This window comes from Gracilinanus agilis, chromosome 1 (assembly GCF_016433145.1).
Source record: "Gracilinanus agilis isolate LMUSP501 chromosome 1, AgileGrace, whole genome shotgun sequence".
NCBI classification, from domain to species: domain Eukaryota; kingdom Metazoa; phylum Chordata; class Mammalia; order Didelphimorphia; family Didelphidae; genus Gracilinanus; species Gracilinanus agilis.
In genome coordinates, this window is record NC_058130.1 from 425,921,496 (window position 1) to 425,946,626 (window position 25,131).

At 38.5% G+C, this 25,131-nt stretch overlaps 1 protein-coding gene across 1 annotated transcript in view; it reads left to right on the plus strand.

Moving 5' to 3' along the window:
• The first annotated feature begins 2,023 nt into the window (after positions 1–2,023).
• The window catches only part of SLC6A19 (solute carrier family 6 member 19), a 56,586-nt gene continuing 33,478 nt past the window's right edge, over positions 2,024–25,131 (plus strand). The window contains exons 1-2 of the mRNA XM_044665310.1: positions 2,024–2,240; positions 22,553–22,693. Coding sequence (XP_044521245.1) covers positions 2,039–2,240; positions 22,553–22,693 — 343 coding nt within the window. The 5' untranslated portion in view covers positions 2,024–2,038. The remainder of the gene's footprint in view (positions 2,241–22,552; positions 22,694–25,131) is intronic.

Consider the following 25,131-nt stretch of genomic DNA (forward strand, 5'->3'; position numbering starts at 1 on the left):
TCAAAGCAAGTATTCATGATGAGAAGTATGGATCTTCAAGGTCATCTATGTCTTTGCTTTCTCTTATTCTTTACTATTAAAAAAAAATTTTTTTTACTGTCATCACCTATTCCCAAAGTTGCCAGATGACCAAATTCAATAGGTATGAAAGGAATTTAGAACTAGAAGTCCTGGGTTCGAATCTCAATTGTCCTACTTACTACTTATGTGACCATGGTGAGGCATGTAATGTCTCTGGGCTTTGGTTACCTCGTCTGTAAAATAATTAAGTTGGACTCTAAAGTCCTTCCTAGCGCTAAATCTATGATGCTTTAATCCTGGAAGGATGACTTTGAGCACACAATAAAGTCTATTCTTCAAAAAAATCATGCAATTTTTAGACTATCTATAAACATTAGCTTAGACATTAATGCTCTAAACATGATATCCTCATCTGATGACATTTTAAATATCCAATGGACAATTTATTTTTTAGAATATTTTTCCATGCTTACATGATTCATGTTCTTTCCCTCTCCCCCCCCCTCTTTCCCCCAGTAGCCAATGCACAATTCCACTGGGTTTAACATGTATCCCAATGGACAATTTAAAGAGGAACTGAAATCATATCAATGTTGACATTTTCATTATTAACCATTCCAGAAGAAAGGAATTCTCACTGATTGCAAAGTTAGTTCCTAAAGTCTCCTTTAAAAAACAAAGGAGTTTTTATCCTGTGCCCAATGGGAGCAAAATGTATCCTGAGATAAAGGTTCAAATGTTCTACCACTGTCTTGAGTGCTTGAGTCCAACAGCAAAGATTCATTATACATAGTTGAGGCTAACTCTTGAAGTTCCAACTCTTCCTGGACTTCCCTGTGGGTTTACTATCTCTTTGATTTGAGCAGAAGATTCAATCATAACACAGTTCAAAGGCTATTTTTGGCCACAGCCCATGGCTATATACACTAACTTAAGCTCAATCAATTACTACATTAATGATCTATAATTGCATTAGCTTGGGAACTCCCACCACCAAGGCAGCTTAAAACTCAACTCTAACTAAGTAGATAAATCTTAGAAAGCTCTTTGAGTCCCAAAGAATCTAAGTGGCTTCTGCCAGATTAAGAGATCTGATATATAACAGGCCAAGAATTTGAACATGGCTGTTCCTGATTCTAAGTCTAATACTCCCTCTGATACTTCAAGTTTCTAGTCTAATTCCACAGACTTAAATGACTTCTTTCCCAGATGATGCTTTTCCGTCTAGAGTTTATGAGGTTAGCCTGATTCAGAATTAGCCTGATTTAGAAGCAATGATTCTGCACCTAGCCAGCCACAAGGGTTTGAGACTATTATCTAGTAACTTAATCCCAAAGCCAACAGAACCTTCTGAGAGTGAGGAAGGGATTCAGTTCTTCCTCTGTCTTGGATATGGTGGCTTTCCTTTGCAAACTAGGCTCTGTATGTTGGATTGGAGAAGAGGAACAGGAACTCCCAGGGAGAAAAAAACCAAAAAACAACAGTTTGTCTGTCCTGCTGATGTAGGCAATCTAGCATTTAATTTGCCAGTGGGAAAGGTTGTAAGATATAGTCTGTTTGCCTTGGGTTTCTCCTCCCCCTAGAGTACTAAATTTGCTATATACTACCCAGGTTTTTACTCTTTGTAACTAAGAGTGCTAAATCTGTATCGTGCCTGAGTTTGCACAATAGGAGGGGCTAGGCGTATTTCATAACTTCCTTGGAGAGCAATATTTTTCAAAGCAAATAGTCCCCTGAGTTGATCCATCTGGAATTGCTGAATGTGTGGTGTTCAGCAGGAGTCTCAGCAGATAAGGCATTAATAAGTGTCTGAGTAGAGAGTTGACTTACTGAATCAAATGATTTGCTGACACTTCCCTTCTGCCTCAGGTGCTTAAGGTAGTGTCAAAGGTTCACTATAAATAGCTGAAGCTAAGTCCTTGGAGCTCCCACTCTCCCCCAGCCTGCCCTTTCTCACTGGCTGCTCCGGAAAGCCTTTGCTTGGACTTCTGGAATCAGTCCCTAGGAAAACCACACCATGGTGAGGCTTGTGCTCCCCAATCCAGACTTGGAGAATAGGATTACTTCACTTGATGACCTTGAGACCATTGAAAAAGAAGAGGCAGGTTCAAGACCCAAATGGGACAACAAAGCACAATATATGCTAACCTGTGTCGGCTTTTGTGTGGGGTTAGGAAATGTGTGGCGATTTCCTTATCTCTGCCAGAGCCATGGAGGAGGTATGTAGTGTCTATTTATTCTATATATCCTTTGGGGGTGGGAATAGAGCCCGTGGCAGCTGCTGAGAGCTAAACTACAAAAAAAAAGACAAGTAGACTTTTTTACAATGCTCAATTACACAGTTGGCGCAAGTCTAAAAACTCCATCAGGACAGGAATCATTTCCCACCTAAACTTTAAATCTTCCCCCAGTGCTTGGTATAATGCACTTTGCCCAAGTAGAAGTTAAATAAATGTTTGCTGAATTGAATGGAACTCAACACTATTTCCAGGGCTTAAGTATGTACGTCCAAGAAAGGGAAAAGGGATGCATGAGTGGCGTATTGATATCTTTGTAGCCCATTCAGCCATCCCTTAGGGATTGTACCATGAAGCCAGAAAAGAGGAGATTGGGAAGAGTTTCATGAGCCCAATGTAGTGTGATTGCTCAAACCTTTATTCTTTTGATTTTTTTCCTACCCTCACCTTCATTAAATTGCAGGGGACAGAACTAGGGAACGCAGGTGGGAGAAAAAGACATTTGACAACCAATTTTTAGTTTCTCATTTAGATGATTTTTTTAATCAAGTAAATATTTTCAGCTGTGTGACCCTGGGCTGAACTCCCATTGCCTAGTCCTTACCGCTCTTTTGCCTTGGGAGCAATGTATAGTATTAATTCTAAGATGGAAGGTAAGGGTTAAAAAAAAAAAAAAAAAGGATATTCATCTATGGTTCTCATCATCATTTGCCAAAAATATTTTGCCCTCAGAAGTAATAAGGACATTGAAAGAGGGCTGGTCTTGGAGTCAGGAAGCGAGTTCAAGTCCTACCTCTGGTACTTACTAGTAGTTGAGTGCTAAGGAGCAAATGAGTACCCCCAAGCAACTCTGAGATGAAAAGTTGGAACAAATTGCCAATATACATGCGTGGAAAAGTTTGCACCCCCAAATTCTCCAATGTAGTTAAAAAATCAGAAGTCTGAACAACAACAAAGATGTATTTAAGGCTTTAAGGATTTGTATTTTGAGCTTAGAATGTGCTCACATAGCCTTTATGCACCAAAAACTGATATATTGGCTCTCTTTAGATGAGTTGGATCTTTCCTTTAGATGGAAAGAGAAATTGCAGCTCCCCAAAGTGCCGGGGTGATATTTTCTCATGGGGGAGCTCCTAATATCCTGGAAGAATTGATTCGTTTTACATTCTCATCTCTCCTATGGGCTTCAAAAGAACTATAATATCCTCTCTCCAGAAAGGAGCAAAGAAAATTGTCCCCTGACATCCCCTACACCCCTTTTTCCCCCATGGGCTTTCCTACTTTCTCAGAGGAGTTCAGGAAACATTTACTAATCATGCATTTTGTGCTAAGTTCAGGGGAATAGAGACATAAATGAAATAAAATATGATGAAGACAGAAGAGAGATGCAAAATACTCCAGGAAAATTAAACCAGTTTAAATGTCAGCCTACCAAGTCTCTCTTTTGGGTCCTAGTGTCACTAATGATGCAAGAATGTATGTATCCTTTCCATAAAGAACACCAATAAACATTCTATTTTAATGAGAAAATTTGCACCTGGGAGAGTTTGCTGCAGCATGTAATGTACACAAGGAAAGTCTGGGATTATAAACCACTGCAATTGGGGTTTTATGATCAAAATGTTCATTGCAGTTGCTGCTCTGGTAGCTTTGTACTGCCTTTTCCTAAGGTCACAGTTCTCAAGGTAGGGTCTGAGGACCTCTCCCTGCAGATCCCTTTCAGGGGGGCCAGGAGGACAAAGCTGTTTTCATAATAATACTAAAATTATGGTCTATTAAAATATTCTTCCTTTGGCCAATTAGATCTCTGGTGAGGCCCGATTCTATTCTATATACTTTGACCAAAACAACCTGTCACAATAGATTGAATATAGAAGCAGATTTAAGAATCTAGCTATTTTCTGTTAAGTCAGACATTAGAACGATTTCCAGAAATATGTAAAACAATGCCATTTTCCTTACTATGTTTTTATTTTGGAAAAATATAATTATTTTAATAAAATATCTTATTTATGTTATTTATATATCATGCTTACATTTCATATTTTAAATGAATTAATACATATTTTTAAAATATGCTAGTTTTAATTTCTAATATGATAAATATTAATAGCTTTAAATCATTTTTTTAGAACAGAAAAAATAAATCTTATTAATACTAAATTTTTTTCCTGGTATATTTCCTTTTTCTTAAATTAAAATTTTTTTTGGATATTTTATTTTCCCTATTACATGCATTACATTCCCTATTACATTACATCCCTATTACAATGACAACTTTCAACATATGTTTTCTTGAAATTACGAGATCCAAATTGTTTCTCTTCTTTCTCCCAGAAATGGTAAATAATTTGATCAGGTTTATACATATATTATCATGCAATCCTTACTTCCATATTGATCACTGTTGTAAGAGAACACTCATATAAAAGCAAAACTCCAAAATAAAAACTCAAATAAACCAGAGTGAAAAATCATATGCTTTCACTTGTATTCTTACTCCCACAGTTCTTTCTCTGGATGTGGATAGCATTCTTTTTCATAAGTCCCTCAGAATTGTCCTGGATCGTTGCATTGCTAAGAATAGGGAAGTCTTTTACAATTGATCATCCCACAGTATTGCTGATTTAACCAATTGTTTTGAAAATTTGTAAAGATATTTTATTTTACCAATTACATGTATTAGCAATTTCACCTAAGTCTTCCGAAGTTATGTGATCCAAATTGTCTCTCTTCTTGCTTCCCTCCTACTTCCCAGAGCTGGTAAGCAATTTGATCTCGTTAATCCATTTTTTAAAAAAGTACTTGAGGCAGCTAGGTGGCTCAGCGCATTGAGAGCCAGGCCTAGAGACTGCTGGGAGAGGGGTGAAAAGGGGAGCTGTGTTTCCTGGGTTCAACTTTGGCCTCAGACACTTCCTAGCTCTGTGACCCTGGGCAAATCACTTAACCCTTACTGCCCTTCTACCTTGGAACCAATACTTAGTGTTGATTCTAATATGGAAGACAAAGATTTAAAAAAAAAAGTCTTTGAGGACCTATGTAATGTTTAAGAGCATGACAGGGTCCTGAGACCAAACTGTTTGAGAACCACTGTTCTAAGGATTTCAGAGTTCATTTGGAAAATGAATCTACATTTTTTCTTTCTCAAACAAGGGGCTTATGATGTTCATGTGAGCTAACGCTTTAAGGAAACTTGATATCTGAGAATCCAAACCAAATGATGGCAAATGAAATTAGGGAAGATCATGCAGTCTACAGAGGGATTCTATATTTTGAAAAAGGTCCGTTACAGGCTTGGCTAGCAACCTCCTCTGTCTGGTAATTTAGTTAGAAAATTGTATTTGCAAAGAATTTACTTACAGATACCTCAAAAACACATTTGTCTTACTTGGGGTGGTTATTCAGTTATGTCTGACACTTTGTGATCTTATGGACTCTATAGCTGGCTGTGGGGTTTTTTTTGTAAGGATACCAGTGTGATTTCCCATTTCCTTCTCTGGTGGATCTTTTTATCAGTCAATCAGGTGTTAAGTGACTTGCCCAGGATCACACAGTAGAAAGTATCTGAGGCTGGATTTGAACTCGGGTCTTCCTGATTCCAGACCTGACCCACCAAGGATCCACTTCTTGCTGCCTTTTTCAATTGTCATACTTATGTGCCTACAAGACACCTCCCCTCTCTGAGCCTCTGTTCCCTCATCTAAAAAGAAAAGAGTTGGAATAGATGATCTCAAATGTCATTTACATTTTGAGTGAATGTAAAGGGGTAATTTCTGTGCATTATCCACCAGGTATTCTGACACTGTAATGCGTTTGATACGAACAATTATTTTAAAGAATATTAAAGTCAATTCTGTGTAAAGTTGAAAGACTGGTGAAGTCAAGCCTCCAGAGCCCTTAAAAAAAAACAAAAACAGAAGGAACTTAACCTAAAAGCCAGTCTAGGATCCTAGACTTAGAGCTGAAAGGGAACCTCTCTTTCTGCCCCATGGACATGAGCTTAGCTGCCTTCCAAAACAGGGAGCTCAAGAGGATGTAATAGTTAACTTGTGAAAATCCCTATTTCTCTCTCACATGTCTTGTCCCTTTTGTTCTTCGTGTAAAGAGCAGATAACCACAGGGTGATGCATCAACTGTAAAATCTCCATAGATAACACAATTTGTTCTCAAATGTTTTTGTCAACAGACCTGGACTTATCCATCAATATATACAAATGTCAGGGGGAGCCAGATTTCTGTAGAATAAGTCACCTGGGTGGTTTTCCCTCAGAAAGGATGAGAAGGGAATTATAGCTTATAACTTAGTATCATTGAGTGGCAAGAGACATTGGGGATAATCTAGTCTACTCCCATTCATTTCACCAAGGACGAAAACCAGGGTTAGAAATGGTTAAGTGCCTTAGCCAAGGTCAAACAGAAGCAGAATTTGAACTTACCTTGCTTGGTTCCAAAGCCAATGCTCTTTTCATTGTATCAAGATGTCTTTCTCAAGCTAATGAACAGCAATGAATTGTCATGATCTAAAAACACTACTCAGTGGTCTTATGAAAATATTTAGAATGGGAGAATGTGGTGGACTATATAATAAGCACATTCAATAAGGAGATCCGAGTTCAACTCCCAGTTCTGTCATTTATTAGCTGTGCAACTTTAATTGTCATTCAGTCATGTCAGTCCTGTCTGACTCTTTGTGACCCCATTTGGGGTTTTCTTGGCAGCAATATTAGAGTGGTTTGCTATTTCCTTTTCTAGATCATTTTACAAATGGGGAAACTGAGGCAAACACATTTAAGTGACTCACCCAGGGTCACAGAGCTAGTAAATATCTAAGGCTAGATTTGAACTTGGGTCTTCCTGACTCAGCTGTTCTAACCACTGGACCACCTGACTGCCCTGTGTAATCTTAGGGAGATTAACTGAGAATTTTAAGGTCTGGAAGAAACTTATTGGATGTGGAGGGTGGAGAGAGGAGGACAGACAATCTATGGTGTGACTATTCCTGTGCATGGTTGAAGATGACCAAAGACAGAAATCAGAGGATTTGAAGAAGTTAAGAAACTGCAGGGTTAAATGTTTTTAATAAGGGGAGAAGTTGTGATGGAGTAGGAGACTATGAACCAGACATTGAGGAGGAGGAAGAATGACATGGATTCATAGATGATAGCAGCAAGAATCTGGGTAGAATGAAGAGAACTTCAGTAGTGGTTGCAGTTGATGCTAGAATAGGAAGGGATCTGAAAATAGCATTGGGGAGAAAGGAATAAGCCAACTCCTTCTCCCAGTCCTGTATGGCCAGGGATATGAGAGATACAGCCAGCCTTGGAAAGGATGCCACGAGATATAGTATCTTCCTTTGGGAGAAACCAGGTTTCAATGAACACTGAGGGATGGAAAGGAATGTGAGAAGAAGAGATTTGAACATAGAATAGAATTAAAGCTGGAAAGGACCTTAGAGATCATCTACTCTAATCTCTTTTTACAAATGAGGAAACTCATAATGTGACTGCCTAAGGACACATAGCTACTTTCAGATTTAAGATTCAGACTTAGATCTTCTCACTCTCTACCCATTTCCCTCAGGTCAACAACAGTCTAGGGACCCCAAGTGGACAGTAGGAAAAGAGGACAAAAGAATAGATATTAGAGAGAAGTAATACTGAATTTAATATGGAGGCTAGGGTTGGGGAGAGGAACAGTTGTGATCCTTGAAGAATCCTTTGCCCATTTACTGATCCCTCTCATTTGGGGGGCCTGGATCCCCAGGTCAATTGGCAGAGGGAATAAATAGTTCATCCTACTCCACTGTGGTAGGAAGCTTGTCAAGGAGGGGAGTTAAGGACTGCAGGATGCTTGGGGAGGAGAGGGGAAGGGGAAGGAACAGATATTGAACTCCGTATTAGGACTAGGGCTAAAAATGTGATCTCTAGAAGGAAGCCTCTAGTCCCTCCAGGCCTTGACATCTGGCAGAAAGTTGTGGTTTCCTTCAACTTCCTCAGCTATAAAATGAAGACATTGAATGAGTGATTCTCTAAGGTCCTTTTCAGCACTAAATACTATACCTTTTTTCCTGGGTGAAAGGACAAAAGTAATCTTATTTGTTATGTTAAAAAATAAAACAAAACCCTGAGAATCTTAGAATCCATACTTTGTATTGGTTCCCAGAAAGAAAAGTGTTAAGGGGTAGACAATGGGGGTTAAATGACTTCCAGGGTTATGCAGCTAGGAAGTATCTGAGGTCAAATTTGAACCCAGAACCTCCCATTTCTAGGCCTGTCTCTCAGCCCACTGGGCATCCTTTTGTTGTATATATATATTTTTAATGATAAAAATGGAAGAGCTTCCCCCAACCTGTGAAAAACCTCTCAGAGTAACTGGGATGTCTTTGAGATGGATGCAAGGACAATATATTATGCACCTAACTGAGCTGGTTTATCCCGTGGGACTCTAAATCTACAAATATGTGTTCTTTAGGATTTAGTGAGTCTCCTGAACCATTGATCTGTCTCGGAAACAGAGATCTGTTTGCACTTTAGTAATAATTAATACTGTCCCTTCATGAAAACAAGAGGAGAAAACATTCTGATCACTTCCCCTTAGTTCCAAACTGATCATTAGAGTTTAGCCAGAAAGTGAAGGAAGACTCACAATCTCCTAAGCAAATGTGGATGTTCCCAACCCTGACTTGATCTTGTTCTAGTAATAAGTATTGCAAAAATCTCAAACATTCACAATCTGTGGGTCATATCTGCTGTATCAGCCTTCATTCCAAGAGCCAGATAATAAACTAATTAGAGCCTCCCTGGCAAAAAAAAAGTTTCCCTTGGTAATGGCTACACCCTTGGATCATAAATGTATCTAGACACTTGTTAGGTCCCCTAGGAAAGTCTCTCAAGGCTTATTCATAGGACTATAAAATCATAGATATGGAATGAATAAATGAGTTGAAAATATTTATTGAGAGCTGAATATGTACCAAGCAGTGTGCAAAGTGTTTTCTTTAGAGATAAGAAAGCAGATATTTTTAACCCTCAAGTAAGTTACATTCTAACGGGAGATATATGGGGAAATGGTGGCCAAGGAGGGGCTTTGATCAGGAAAGTTACAAGCATGGCAAATGGGGCAATGGAAGCCCAAAATGAAACACCCCATCCAGGAACAATGATATAGTTGATTTGAGTATGGTTCAAGGTTCCATAATTAGAGGAGCATGAAAAGGGGAGGGAGGGGAAAGGTGATGAGAGAGCTAGAAAAGACCTTAGAAAGCATCTATTCCAGACTTTTCATTTTTCATAAACAGATCATAGGGTCATCAATTTAGAGCTGTAAAAAAATCTTAGAGGCCATTGATTCTAACCCCCTCCTTCTACAAATGGGAAAACTGTCTCAGGGGAAGTGACTTGCCCAAGGTCAGAGTGGAGGCAGGATTTGAACCTTGGTCTTCCTGACTCTAAGCCCAGCGTTCTGTTCACAGTACTACACGAGGGCTTACCAAAGGCCACACTAGTAATAAACAGCAAGGAAAGTACTTAGACCTAGATCTTCTTATACTAAATCTGGTCTTCTCTATACTATATCATTCAGTCAATAACCATACTTCCCCCCATGCTTCCTGAAGTTAATATGGTTTTTAAAGGGATTAGACAATGGACAAAGCCTTGCTCTAGCTCATTCTTTGAGAAAGCACCAAGGGTATGCACTAGAGAAATCAATGGAATCATAGAAATAAAGGAATTGGTAAGGGTGTTTAACCAAGCCCCCCAATATATGGGGCTATATTATGATAGATTATTGTTCTATGATTTCAATAGATATTGGTCTAGGTAATGAAATAGGAGCCCCCTCCAAGTAGTCCCCAGATGCTAGACTCCTGCTAGCCAGCCAAGATCCCCAGGCTATTAATTGAGGTGGATAATCCATCTAGTATCCTGTTGTTTGGTTAGCTTGTCATATAAGTTTAAAACATGAAGCAGAACTCTTTCTGGGACTACTATGCTTTTTTTTTTTTTTTTTCCTTTTCAGTTTTCTGACCCTTCTTTCTCTCAGCTGTTTAGGTTACTCTTCAAAATTCTCATTATATCTGCCCTCTATTTCTCTGTAGGCTGAGCTCTCAACCCCCTGAGGAGAATCTCTTTCTTCCTCTGTTCTAGACAGATTCAATCTGGCTTACGGTCAACATTAGATAGTGTGGTCAACGTCCAACCCGAGAACTCAGCCAGCTTCTCTGGGCTCTGTGACTTTGACAAACCTTTCCTCCATCTCTTAGGAAAACTTAAATATCTAATAATATATCCTGGCTTTCCTTCCTTCCCTTCCCTCTCACTGAGCCTTTCCTTGTTTCTTTTTTACCTCTTTTCTTTAGTCCTATCTCTTGAAACGGTTCTAATAGGCTAATGCAATTGCTTCACCACTGAATCAGCATCATTTTCCTCACCTCCTCTCTTTAAAGTCATCATTTCAATAAAAATCCAGCTTAGCTCTCCCTGACTCCCTGTCCCCAAAGCATCATTCATCAGTCCACCCAGCCCACACTAGTTCCCTCAGAGAACTCCTACTTTCCTTCCTTCTTCCTTTCTTTGATGTTATCAATAGGAAAAACTCCCCACAAGTCAAAACTCCCCTTTTACTCATTCATGTGGCCATCTCACCAGTAGCTCTTAGTCTTAGCTTCGTTGCCCCAAGCAACTTCCTATCTCCAGGCCTAGTTCTCTATCCACTGAGCCACCCAGCTGCCCCAAAGCAGGGCTCTTTTTATGAATGTCCTAGACCAGTGATGGGCAAACTATGGCCAGTGGGCCAGATTTGGGCCCCCTGAAATGTTCTATCCAGCTGTTGCGACATTATTCCTAATCTGACGAATACAGTGAGTAGGATACAATACAATGAAACTTTGAAAGAGTTGCCTTAGAAACAGATTGCCAGATGAGCATTTCCTTTCCTTTGGCCCCCTCTTTAAAAAGTTTGTCCATCACTGTCCTAGACCACTTTGTCAATCCAGTGAAATTATGGACTCCTTTTCAGAACTTGTTTAAATGCATAAAATTAAATGTGTAGGATTGCAAGCGAATCTAGTTACATTAACATGTTATTAATTTTTTAAAAAAGCAAATTCTCAGACTCCAGCTTAAAATTTTATGCCCTATTGCCTAACACAAAGTATGGGCTTAATAGGGGTTTGTTAAATTGGCTAAGTGGTGCAGTGGATAGAGTACAGGGCTTGGAGTAAGGAAGATGTGAGGTCAAATCAATCTCAAACATTTACTAGTTGTGGGACTTTGGGCAAGTCTCTTAATACTTGTCTGCTTCTGAAACAGGAGAACATTATATATAGTAACTGAAATATTGTGGAATGATCAAATGTGATAGACTTTGCTCCTAATAGTAATGCAATGATCCAGGACAATCCAAAGGGACTTATGAGAAAGAATGGTCCAGAGAAATAACTGTGGAATTGGAAATGCAGATGAAAACATGTGATTTATCACTTGTTTACTTGGGTACAGGATTTGGGGTTTGGGTTTTATAAGATTATTTGCTTACAAAAATGAAAAATATGGAGATATGTTTTGCATGATAGAACATATATAACCCAGAAAACAAAATAAAAAACAAAAATTGGGAAATAAATTTCCTTGCTTCTATTTTCTCAACTGTAAAATTGAGATAATAATAGACCTTACCTTCTAAAATTGTTGAGAGTATAGAATGAAATAATATTTATAAAGTACTTACCACAATGCCTGGCATATAGTAGATGCTTAATAAACGCTTATTTCTTCCTCTGTTCTTTAAACTAAATATCATTGTAGCTCACTAGTAGGACAGAGGGTACCATGATTGTAAAGCACTGAATTAATGACCCCTTTGGGGACTCTCAGGAGACTCTGATTCTAGGAAGTGTACATATTGATAAGTTTTATTCTCTCTTGGATGAAATCATTTAAAGTGATTTTTCTCCAAGGTACATGGTTTATGTTGAATGTAGGAGGCAGAAAGGAGAGGGGGGCCTTGAGCTACCACCACACTTGCTTTGTCCAAGAGGAAGGAGAAATAGAAAATTCTCTCCATGGTACACCCAATTCAGTCTCCATGACATCCCAATCATCAGTAACGGTCCTGGCAGTCAGAGACATGACTGGTTGTAGATTTACGATGATTATTTACTCAGGACATTTTAGCTTTCAGGGAGGCTGCCAACCTTAAACAATACATCCTGTTTTTCAGGGTTCCTATTCCAAATGGCACACAGATACCAAATAACATAATTACGTGACTTTGTTTGCAATGAAGATGACCAATACTGGAAAAAATGAGTAATATGTGGAAGTAAAATGTTAGTGATATTAGTAAAGGGAGCTACAAACCTATTTACTACTCTTAAAAAATGTTTAAAGCCATATGGCTTAGTATACCCCAAACTTAAAATAAAACTGGTGGTTTACTGGCAGCAGATATCTCCTAAGACAAGATGTCACCAATGTCCTCTTATAGTTAATGAGAAATCTGAAGATAATTCTAAACTATAGTGTAACTGAGAAGAGGGAGGCCTGAGTTTTCTTCTGAAATGGTCTGTCCTGTGAGCTTGAGTGGGTTACTCATGACTTCCTTGAGCTATATCAAAGTGGGGGGGATGAAAAACCATTGACCCTCATTTACCTACTTATCACTATGTAAAGATATAAATAGAATGTAAGCTCCTTGAGGAAAGGGACTGGATTTGTTGTTGTTTGTTTTTGAATCTCTAGCATGCAGCACACTATTTTATATATAAGAAGTATTTAATAAGCATTTGTCAGACAGGTAGAGTGGATAGAGTGTTGAGCCTAGAGTCAGGAAGATGCCCCTTCCTAGGTTCAAATCTGGCCTCATACACTTACTAGCTGTGTGGCCCTGGACAAGTCACTTAACCCTGCTGGCCTTGGATTTCTCATCTGTAAAATGAGCCAGAGAAAGGAAAAGCGAATCACTCTAGTGTCTTCGCCAAGAAAACCCCAAATGTGGTTATAGAGAGTCAGACACAAAGGAACAACAAGTATTTGTTAGATCTAATTGAATTTAATTCAGAAACTAGAATATTCTTGCCTTACACTTACTTGAATGAACAGTTGATTGATTTAGACAGCGAATTGATTTAGACAGAAGTCCAACCTGTCAGTTTCTGATGGGTTATTACTGGAGTAAATGAAAATTTTGAGGTAATTGGTCCAAAGGAATAAGCTATAGATAGCCATTTATTATAAGGCCTAAACAGAATCAACAGATACAGGCTATGTCTATATTTGTGATCATTTTCAGCTCAGTGGTTTTTCGATCGCAGCAACAACCCCTCATTAGACAATGAATTGATTGCTAAGTGGGCAAGATGGAGTTCTTAATGAGTGGACTGAGCCAGCTTTTTGTAATATGATCCATTGAATGATCAATCTGGAAAGTGTACATTCAACATTCACACAGGAATAGCTAAAGAGATCCATTCTTAAATGATGAGAATATTAAACATAGTCATCCTGGCACAGGGACTCTCAGTCTATTTTCTAAGAATTCCAATGATATTCTTTCTGTTTTCTGAGGAAGGAAGGAAGGAAGGAAGGAAGGAAGGAAGGAAGGAAGGAAGGAAGGAAGGAAGGAAGGAAGGAAAGAAAGAGAGAGAGAGAGAGAGAGAGAGAGAGAGAGAGAGAGAGAGAGAGAGAGAGAGAGAGAAAGAAAGAAAGAAAGAAAGAAAGAAAGAAAGAAAGAAAGTCTATCATTTACCCTATTAAAGTCATAGCTAGATGCCACAGTGGATAGAGTGCTGGATTTGGAGTCAGGAAGATTCATCCTCCTGAGTTCAAATCTGGCCTCATTACTTGCTATGTGACCCTGGGCAAGTCATTTTACTTCAAATGCCTAGCCCTTACTGCTCTTCCTACGTGGAACCAATACTTAGTATCAATTCTAAGACAAAAGGTAAGGTTTTTTTTTTTTAAATTAAACTAAATTTTACTTTATTTCCCCCCCAATTGTATGTAACAACAATGTCCAACATTTTTCAAAGAATATTGAGTTTCGTATTCTCTCCCTTCCTCCTTCCTCCACCATGTTGAGATGGTAAGCAATCTTATATAGATTTTACATGTATAATAATGTAAAACATTTTTCCATATTAATCCTTTGGTGGAAGGAAAAAATTAAGAAAGGAAGTGAAAAAACTTTGCTTTGGTCTGGATTTAGACTCCATCAGTTCTTTTTTTCTGGAAGCAGACAGCATTTTTTATCATGAGTTCTTGAGGATAGCTTTAGATCATTCTATTGTTGAGAATAGCTATTATTCACAGTTTTTGATTATAGTGTATTCCTGTCACTGTGTTCAGTGTTCTCCTGGTTCTGCTCCTATGTCCAAATTTTGTGTATGTTCTTTCCTCAGTGAGCTAATTCCAATGAGAGTAAGATTCACATGCTCTTCTCCCCACCTCCCCCATCTTCCCTTCCACTATTAACACGCTTTTATCCCTCTTTTATGTGAGATAATTTACTTCATTCTATTTTTCCCTTCCCCCTCCTCCCATTTCTATTTCTCATGCCTTAGTTTAATTTAATTTTTATATTTTATATAATTTATATTTAGCTCACCCTTTTGCTCTCTGTCTGTGTATACTCCTTCTAATTGCCTTAATAATGACAAAATTCTTTGGAATTAAAAGAATCATCTCCCTATGTAGGGATATACATAGTTTAACTTTATTGAATGTCTTTTGATTTCTCTTTCCTGTTTATCTTTTTATGGTTCTCTTGAGTCTTGTATTTGAGAGTCAAAATTTCCATTCAGCTCTGGTCTTTTCATCAGGAATGTTTGGATGTCTTCTATTTCATTGAATACTAATTTTTCCCCTAAAGCAGTGATGGGCAAACTACAGCCTGCGGGCCAGATGTGGCACCCTGAAATGTTCTAACTGGCTGTGGGACATTATTCCTAATCTGATGAATACAATGAGTAGGATACAATATAATGAAACTTTGAAAGAGTTGCCTTATAAATAGACTGACAGATGAGCATTTCCTTTCCTTTGGCCCCCTCTTTAAAAAGTTTGCCCATCTTTAAAGGATTATGTTCAGTTTTGCTGAGGAAGTGATTCTTGGTTGAATTCCTAGCTCCTTTGCCCTCTGAAATATCATTTCAGGCCCTCCTATCCTTTAATGTAGAAACTGCTAAGTCTTATGTTATCCTGACTGTGGCTCCCTGATATTCAAATTGTTTCTTTTTGGTTGCTTGCAATATTTTCTCCTTGACCTGGGATTTTTTTTTAATTTAGCTATAATATTTCTGAAAGTTATCTTTTGGGGGTCTTTTAGGAGGTCACCAATGGATTCTTTCAATTTCTCACTTGCTCTCTGGTTCTAGAACATGAAGGTAGTTTTCCTTGATAATTTCTTAAAAGATAATGTCTAAGCCCTTTTTTTGATCATGACTGATAGGTAGTCCATTAATTCTTAGATTATCTCTCTAGGATTTATTTTCCAGGCCAGTTGTCTTTCCAACGAGATATTCCACATTTACCTCTATTTTTTTCATTCCCTTGACTTTATTTGATTGTTTCTTGATGTCTCTTGGAGTCACTAGCTTCCATTTGCCCAATTCTAACTTTTAAGGCATGATTTTCTTTAGTGACCTTTTATACCACCTTTTCATTTGACCAAACATGACTGAAAAACTACTAAATAATTACTCTACAAAAGGTTACTCCCAAACAATAGCCTAGGACTCCATAGGGTCTATCAACACTCTTTCAATACACATTAGACTTTAGAGGAAAGATCATTCAGGAGGAGTCCAAGGAAGGAAGGAAACAAGCCTACTATTGCCATTTGCTTTATATACCTTACCTTACTTGACCCTCACAACAACCCTGGGAAGGAAGTGCTATTATTTTATGCATTCTTCATTTAAGGAAACCAAGGCAGAGATTTAGTACCTTACCCAAGGTCATACAGCTAACATCTGAGACTAGATTTGAATTCAGGTTTTCATGACTCACTTTAGCAGCTAGATCTCTCCAGTTTCCTACGGCTCACTAACATCATCAATCATCTGTTAGGAACTTGCTATCTTTCATCTTCATATACTCCTTAGACTTTGCCATATGTCCAAGGCTGCAGAATCCTGGATCACAATGGCAAAGTAGTGACTCTTTTGCATGAAGGAAAGGCTAACTACATCTCCATTTCTTATATAGAAACAAATTTTCAAGTTTTTTATCCAAATCTTACTATTTTTCTCATTGCTTACATCTGGTTTCATAAAATCCTTAGCATGTTATTTTATTCTGCTTGTCACCTTTATTTGTATGACTGTTTTGTATGTGCATTGCTTAAATTCCTTAGTATTTCAATGGAGCTGTGATCTCCTTGTCATGGCCATTCTCTCCATTAGTGCAGGTAGTAGTTTATCCTATTCCTCTTCGACCCTTATCTATATTCTTTTGTATGTAATGTAGATGTAAAGTAGATTGGTTTATATAATAGTTTAAACTCTTCACCAACAGAGACACAATTCAGCCTGTGTTTCAGGGATATATTTAGATATCTGATCTGGGATTTGGTGTGCTCAGTCTCTAAGGGATTCTGGGATTTCTGCCTTTGCAGGGATTAGGAGAAGGACCAATACTGGGTGCTTGATCTTATATTCTCCTATCTCCAAGAGGTCTGTTGGTCTAGTATTACACCAATCTACCCCACTTCAACTACTTGAAGTCTGGGGGTACAATGCCCTCTTTTAAGGTTTAAAAATAAAAACCACTTACCCAATTCACTTTATTTTATTTTTTTACATTTTTTTAAACCCTTAACTTCTGTGTATTGGCTCCTAGGTGGAAGAGGGGTAAGGGTGGGCAATGGGGGTCAAATGACTTGCCCAGGGTCACACAGCTGGGAAGTGTCTGAGGCTGGATTTGAACCTAGGACCTCCCGTCTCTAGACCTGACTCTCAATCCACTGAGCTACCCAGCTGCCCCCCCCACCCCAATTCACTTTAAAAGGAAGGATAATAGTTACTCTCAGCCAGCTATTTTTCTTCCAACCAAAACTGGTTACACAAAAGGCAATCATGAATATTGAGCAATATTTTAATCAAAGGTGATATTAAAATAAAAATTGGGTAAGTTATACAGTTAAGAGTGGATGATGTGCTACCCAAGAGTAAATGAGGTGAGGAAGATTAAATAATCAAGGATAATGTTGAGGCTATGACCTGGAAGATTGGAAGAATGATAAGGGTCTTCACAGAAATAAGGAAGTTTGATAGAAGTATGGTTCTGGAGAAAAGATAATGATGTCTCTTTCAGATGTGCTTAATTAGAGATGTCCAATAAGTTCCTTTGGCAATGTCAGACTTGGGTTATGGGCAGAAAGTCAAATGTATAGATCTGTGAATCATCGACATTCAGATGAGAATCCAATCTAGGTGAGCTGACTCTCCTTGAAAGAGGATGTCAAGAAAGAAGAGAGGCAGACTCAAGACCATCTATTGTTATCCACTATCCATCCGCAGTGCCTATCCTAAATCCGTGTCTTAAATAACTCTCTAAATTAGTCACTAATCATAATACAATACACAATAACTATGTAGCATTAAGGTAAAGTAAATGGTGCCACTATGGTTACTCCCCTCCTCCACTGCACTCATTTTTATTTTCCAAAAATGAAGAAACTAAGACTTTAAGAGGGGAAATAACTTCCTAGTATTGGATATCTACAGCAAGATGGGAACTTAAATGTCACCTAGTCATTTTACAAATAATAAAACTGAGATCCAGAAAGGTTATAAGATACATCTAGAGACATGCAGGTAAAAAGTGGCACCAATTGGATTTGAATCCAAACAGGTGCTTTGCATCCAAATCCAAAGCTTTTTGGTCTTCAGCATGTTCATCCATAATCACAGAACTCATGAGTATCTAAGTGGGGTCTGAGCCCGGCTGTTCTGGCTCTAAACTCAGTACTCCATTCTCCAGGGTCCAAAGATGTCAGATGGATCACCTAGAGGGTAAAGTGTGGCTTGATCCAAATTAAAATGTAATTAGGAAATATCTAACAAAATAATTTACCATTTCTTTTTCTAGCTCATTTCATAGATGAGAAAACTGAGGTAAATTGGTTTAAGAGACTCTACTCCCTGCACAAAGAATGGAAAAACAGCAAACCGAGGTCAAGGAATGAGACATTTCTTGGGGTTGTATGGCATTGAAGGAAAAAAGGACCTGAGAGTTTTCTCCCATTATAGTCTCTCTCACTGGATAAATGGTGGAAGTCAGCTAAGGTCTTTTGACCATCTCATTAGTCAATCAAAGAGCCTTCCATAAGTAGACTGACTGGAACCAGTTCTACAGAATGTCTATGCATTCTCTCTAAAGCACTCTCCTTACATGACACTTCTAGAAGCAAGGGCCTCACCTTCTCCATCCGGAGAGATAATGACCCAGGCACCCTGGATATGAGTCAGATTTCCCAGTACAACCTCTTCGAATGATTTCTAAAAGTAAAGAAAAAGGTCTAGCCATCATCTGTCACCTTTGTGACTCCGCTCAAACCATTCTATCAAATATGGTGATATGAAGAAAAAAACCCTGCCAAACAGTTATCTACATTCATTGATGCGTGAATAAAGACTCAAACAAAGCAAAGCTTAGTAGTTTGCTCATCAAAGATATCGGCTTGTCCTAATGCTTGAGACCACAGAAAACCATTTAAATTATGGATTTAGAAATCTTTATCATTCTGTTGCTCTGGGGAATGACTGAACTTTAATCCTGATATGGTCCTTATAATACTCATGTAATCCGACAAAGTTTTAGTAGCATTTGCTAAATATTAACATTCTAACCTTTGCCAGATAATAATTGAGGCATAATTTCTCTCTGACAAAGATGTTGGAGGCATGCTTATATCAAATTTTAAAAGCTCGGTTGAATTAATAAATATTCATTAACTAAATGAACTAGGAAGGGCATTTTAGGTTGTTGTTTTTTTTTTCTTATTCCATGAAAATTGGCTTCAGAGCTTATATAGAGCAGCTGTATTAGTGATATGAATCTGAATATAAAAGCATACTGTTTGCTTGGTATTAAAAAAAACAAAACAAAACAGATTGGGTACAGCTAGGTGGTCCAGTGGATTGAGAGTCAAGCCTAGAGATGAGAGGTCCTGGGTTCAAATGTGACTTCAGATACTTACTAGCTGTGTGACCCTGGGCAAGTCGCTTAATCTCCATTGCCTAGCCCTTACTGCACTTCTGCCTTGGAACCAATTGGTTCTAAGATAAGAAGGAAAGGGCTTAAAAAAAAACAGATTATAGCATAACACAACTCATTAGTTTAGTTGATCGTGGTGATTCTTAATAATACATATACTAGCAAGCATAGATATTCATATTCATGAATAGAATTAGCTGGCTGGAGGAAACTGCCTCATGATTTAGAGATCAGAAATAACCCTGTTCAAAGACTTTCTGATAATCAACATTAGGTAGTACAACAAAATAGGAAGATGCGTGCTTGCCAGAAATATTGGCTGCTGTGATAAAATAGACCCAGTGCCTGCCTCATCTTAAGTGAGAGGTAATTCTCTGTGGATGGGGAAGTCCTCCAGATGCTCTTGTTTGTCATGACATTGCATGGATTTCATCAAGCCCCAAAATATTGCAAAGCCTCCTAGAAGACCTTAGTAATCAGTCACTTAAAAGGAGTTTGGGCCATCCATCCACACAGTCAAGGCCAAATGGATGAAGAATGTCTATTGACTAGAATTCACCATGTATCTAACAAATACCCATTCAAGCCTGTCCGATAACATGTGTATCTGTGACAGACAATAAAAATGGACAGTGAACTGAGCCCAAAGTTGAAAAAGGAAGAAAGCAAGTTGTATTGCTTTGGGGAAATTTTTCATTTGAAGATATTTCCTAATTTCCTAATTACATGTAATAATAATTTTCAACATACATTTTCCAAAATGATAAGATCCAAACTGTCTCCCTCCCTCCCTTCCCTACTCCAATTCAGAGATGGTAAGCCATTTGATTTGAGCCATATATGTATTATTATGCAAAAGGAACTTCCATATTGGTCACTGTCATAAGAACACATTCATACAAAACCAAAACTACAAAATAAAACTGTAAATAAACTGATGTGAAAGATAGTATGCTGTGATCTGCATCCATCCAACTCCAACAGTTCTTTCTCTGGAGGTGGATAGCATTCCCTGTCATAAGTCCTTCAGAATTTCCCTAGATCCTTGCATTGCTGAGAGTAGCCAGATTTTCACATTGATCATCGTACAATGTTGCTGTTATTGTGTACCATGTTCTCCCAGTTCTGCTTATTTTGCTCTGCATCGGTTCATGTAGATCTTTCCAGCTTTTTCTGAAATCATCTTGCTTATTATTTCTTATAGCACTATTATGCTATAAGTATTCCATCACCAACATGTACCACAATTTGTTCAGCCATGCCCCAGCTGATGGATCTCCCCTGAAATTTCCATTTCTTTGCCACCACAAAAAAGAGCTGCTATAAATTTTTTTGTTCAAATAGATCCTTTCACTTTGAGGCATATTTTAAAACATTTTCCCAGCTTTTCAAATCTAGGACATCTTCCATTGCCCAACTCAAATCCCATCTCCTTCACAAAGCCTTTCCAGATTAAAATAGCTACCAGTTATTTGATCTTTGAGCTCATAGTAGCATTCATTGTCTTCATATATCAAGCAATGGCTCATACTCTGCCTTGGGATATATCTTATGCAGGCATTATTTCATTTAATTCTACTGTTAACTCTTCATATTATGTTCTAAATGAGGCACCATGATTTAGTAGAATGAGTTCTGGTTAAGACTTGGATTCAAACCTCACCTTTGATTATTGTTATAATATAATGCTTATCATTCTATGTCAGTGATGGGCAACCTTTTGAGCTTGGTGTGTCAAAATTCACCAAAAAAACCAACATAACTTGGGTGGTGTGTCACTTCGAGAAAGAAACCATAATTTCACAATATTTATAGTTTAAATAACAAAAATGTATAATTGTAATAATTGTACTTAATAAACCAAAAACTAATTATTTAACTTAGCTGCTTAGTGACAGTTGTTTTGGCCTACAGACCTCCAGCACAGAGTGTCTACACTACACTACAGCAAGTGTTTCATTCATCCTCAACATGCAGCCCCATACTTCTCTGTATGTGGCTGCGTGTCAGAGAAATTGGCTACGTGTGTCAGTGCTGACATGCGTATCATAGGTTTGCCATCAGAGTTCTAGGTCATAGTTTCTTCTTCTGAAAAATGAAGATGGGAAACAAGGATGGACTACTCAGCCTCTGAAGTCCTCTGCAATTTTAGATCTGTAATCCTATATTTATACTATATGCTTCCAACTAGATTTTATGTTCCTAGAAAGGAGAGACCAGGCTTTATATTATATTATATTATTGTGTTAGACACAAAGCAAGAGATTTGTGGATTTATTAACTAAACAGCATCATGGTAGGAAAAGTACATTTGCTCTGGAGTCAAAGGACCTGATTCCAAATCTTACCTCTGACGTTTTCTGCCTTTAGGATGATATAACCTTCCTGGGCTTCAGCTTTCTCATATGTGTGACAAACTTGATAGGCTTGGTAGCCTCTGAGGTCCCTTGTCATGCTAGTCCTATGATCCCTGATACTTTACAGTGTATTTTCTTTCTTGTTGCTCTGATGTGATTCCTTTCTAAATTGAGTATTTAGGGGGCAGCTGAGTAGCTCAGTGGAATAAGAGCCAGGCCTAGAGATAGGAGGTCCTAGGTTCAAATTTGGCCTCAGCCACTTCCCAGCTGTGTGACCCTGGGCAAGTCACTTACCCCCATTGCCTACCCTTACCACTCTTCTGCCTTGGAGCCAATACACAGTATTGACGCCAAGACGGAAGGTAAGGGTTTAAAATAAATAAATAAATAAACTGAGTATTTACAGGAAATGCTTAAAGATCTCACTCTAAGGAGAAGTTAGGTGACTCTGTGGACTGAAAGCCAGGCCTAGATTCAAGACCTAGGTTCAAATCTGATCAGACACTTTCTAGTTATGTGATGCTAGTAAAGTCACTTCACTTCAATTGCCTGGGTTTTACAGTTCTTCTGCCTTAGAAATGATCTAAGACGGAAGACAGAGGTTAAAAAAAAAAAAATTCAACCAAGAATCTCCAGACCCCAAGTCATGAGTCTTTTTTATGCCATTTTTCTAGCATCAGAAATACAATGCTCATTTGTCTTCTTTTTCAATTTCCAGGAGCCTTCATGATCCCATTCCTCATTCTGCTGATCCTTGAGGGTGTGCCCTTGCTTCATCTGGAGTTTGCCATCGGACAAAGGCTGAGGAAGGGCAGTGTTGGTGTCTGGAGCTCTATTCATCCTACCCTTAAGGGAGTAGGTAGGTAAGCCATTAGGACTTAAAATGGTCTTAACAAGTCAACCAGAGATGGAATGTGTTCATGAAGCAAACTCTGCTCCTGCATCTTTGGTTTCCTTTATGCTGTTCCAATGCAGAATTCAATCATTGTCATCATTCAGTCTCAGAAGCCTGTATTTCTTAGGCATGGTGCAGAGTTTGCATGCTTTGATAAGCAGGACTAGTTTTAAATGTTCTTCAGGGTGACTGTAGAAGTGAATTTGCTTAATGCTTTGAGCACAATATCCAAGTTGTCAAAGAGCTTGATCTACAGGTAGGGAGAGGGAGGAAGGGAGGGGTAAGAGATATTATACGTGTAAGAGAAGTATGGTATAAAGTAGACAATGATGAGGAAGAAGAAGAAAACCACACAAAATGTTCCGGGGATATTTGAGGAAGACAAGATTAATTTTTTTTAACATTTATTAATATTGACAAGATTACTTTTACTCTGAGGCTAGGGAGCATAAGGGAAGACTTTACCAAAGACCAGACTTCTGAGAACTGCAGAAAAGAGAAGGATTCTGAAAGACATAGGTGAGAAGGAAGTATATTTAAGACACTGGGGTGGACTGCATGAATATACAGAGGATTGAGGATGTCAAGTTTGGAGATAAATCTAATTTGAATGGAATATAAAGTTCCTGAAGGGAAACACTGTGGGAAAAGGCAAGGCAGGTATTGCAGAGTTAGATCATGGATATATTCCAATATAAGGCTTATCTGCTCTTGCCATCTCCATCCTTCTGACATCATCCCCTATGCTCTCATTTGCTTCAGTCTCTGATGACACAGTGACCCTGCTCCTTGCCAAGACTTATCCCTCAACACTGAATGACAAATTCCAAATGCATATCTAGAATCTGTATAAATTGTTGCCCTTTAATCTTTGGCAATTATACAGGCATGTTTTAGGGCTAAGAGTTCTGCACCTTGAGCACTTAGATTTGAGGGCAGTGAAGCCGACCACACAGTGGCAAATTCTGTGACTACAGCAGTTCCAGTGCACCTTCGATCCATTCCCTCCCATCTTTTCTAGTAGATTGTCCTCACTGTCATCCTCACTGTCTTTCTGATCTTCAATCTCTTGCTAACTATTGGTTCCTTTTCTTCTGCCTAAAAACATGATTATGTTCCTCCATTTTTTTTTAAACCGTTACCTTCCATCTTAGAATCAATATTGGATATTGCTTCGAAGGCAGAAGAGTGGTAAGGGCTAGGCAGTGGGAGTTAAGTGACTTGCCCAGGTTCACACAGCTAGGAAGGGTCTGAGGCCAGATTTGAAACTAGGACCTCCCATCATGGGGTCTGACTCTCAATTCACTGAGCCACCCAGCTGCCCCTAGCTGCACCCCCCCTCCATCTTTAGAAAGCAATCACTTAATCTTACCAACCTGGCTATACAGAATCCTATAGATCTCCTCCCTTTCTCAGATAAACTTCTTTTAAAAAGGCATCTATATTGAGTCTCCACTTTACTCTTCTTTCTTCTAAACTTTCTTTAGTCTGGCTTCTGACCTCCTCTTTCAATAGACATTGTTCTTGCCAAAGTTACCAGTGATCCCTTAATTGCCAAATCTAATGGCCAGTTTTCCTTTTTGACTTCTCTGTAGCATTTGGCACTGTTGAGCATCTCCTAACCTAGATATTCTCTCCTCTTTGGGTTTTCATAACCCTGCTCTCTTCCGGTTCTTCTCTTCATCCTTCTTTATTAGATAATTATCTACGTAATGCCTATTAATTGTGGATTGTATCCCAAGACTCTGTCTTGGGCCCTTGTCCCTTTTCCCTCTATACTTATACTGCTGAGTGATCTCATCACCTTCTGTGAATTCAGCTAGGATCACTAAGCAGATGACTCTCAGAGGAAGCATCAGAAAGGCAGTGTGGTGGAATGGAATGAATTCTGGATATGGAATCATGAGAGATGCCAGCTCAGGTCCTGGTACCAAAACATATTTGATTGTATCCTTGGCCTTCTCTCTTCCTCCCACACGACACTATATCTCCTCTCTCTCTCTCTCTCTCTCTCTCTCTCTCTCTCTCTCTCTCTCTCTCTGTATTGGTTATCTCCCATAGCTCGAGAGCTTTCCTTCTTTACATTTTAGGATCCTTGACTTGTTTTAAGGAAAAGCTCAAATGGCATCTTCTGTAGGAGACCCTTCCCAGCACCTGGAAACATTAGCACCTGCCCTTTTAATGTCACTTTCCATATATTCTACATAGGATCCTAGTTACATTTTTCTTCCTCACTAGAATATAAAATCAGTGAAAGAAGGAATTGCTTTTCTCTGTAAACCCAGGGCTTAGCACTAAGTATTTAGTAAGTCCTTAATAAATGCTATTTAATTGACTGGTTCATTCAGAAGTTTGTAGTTTATATCATGATTAGGTTTGTTTCCCAAAAGGATCAGGGAAAA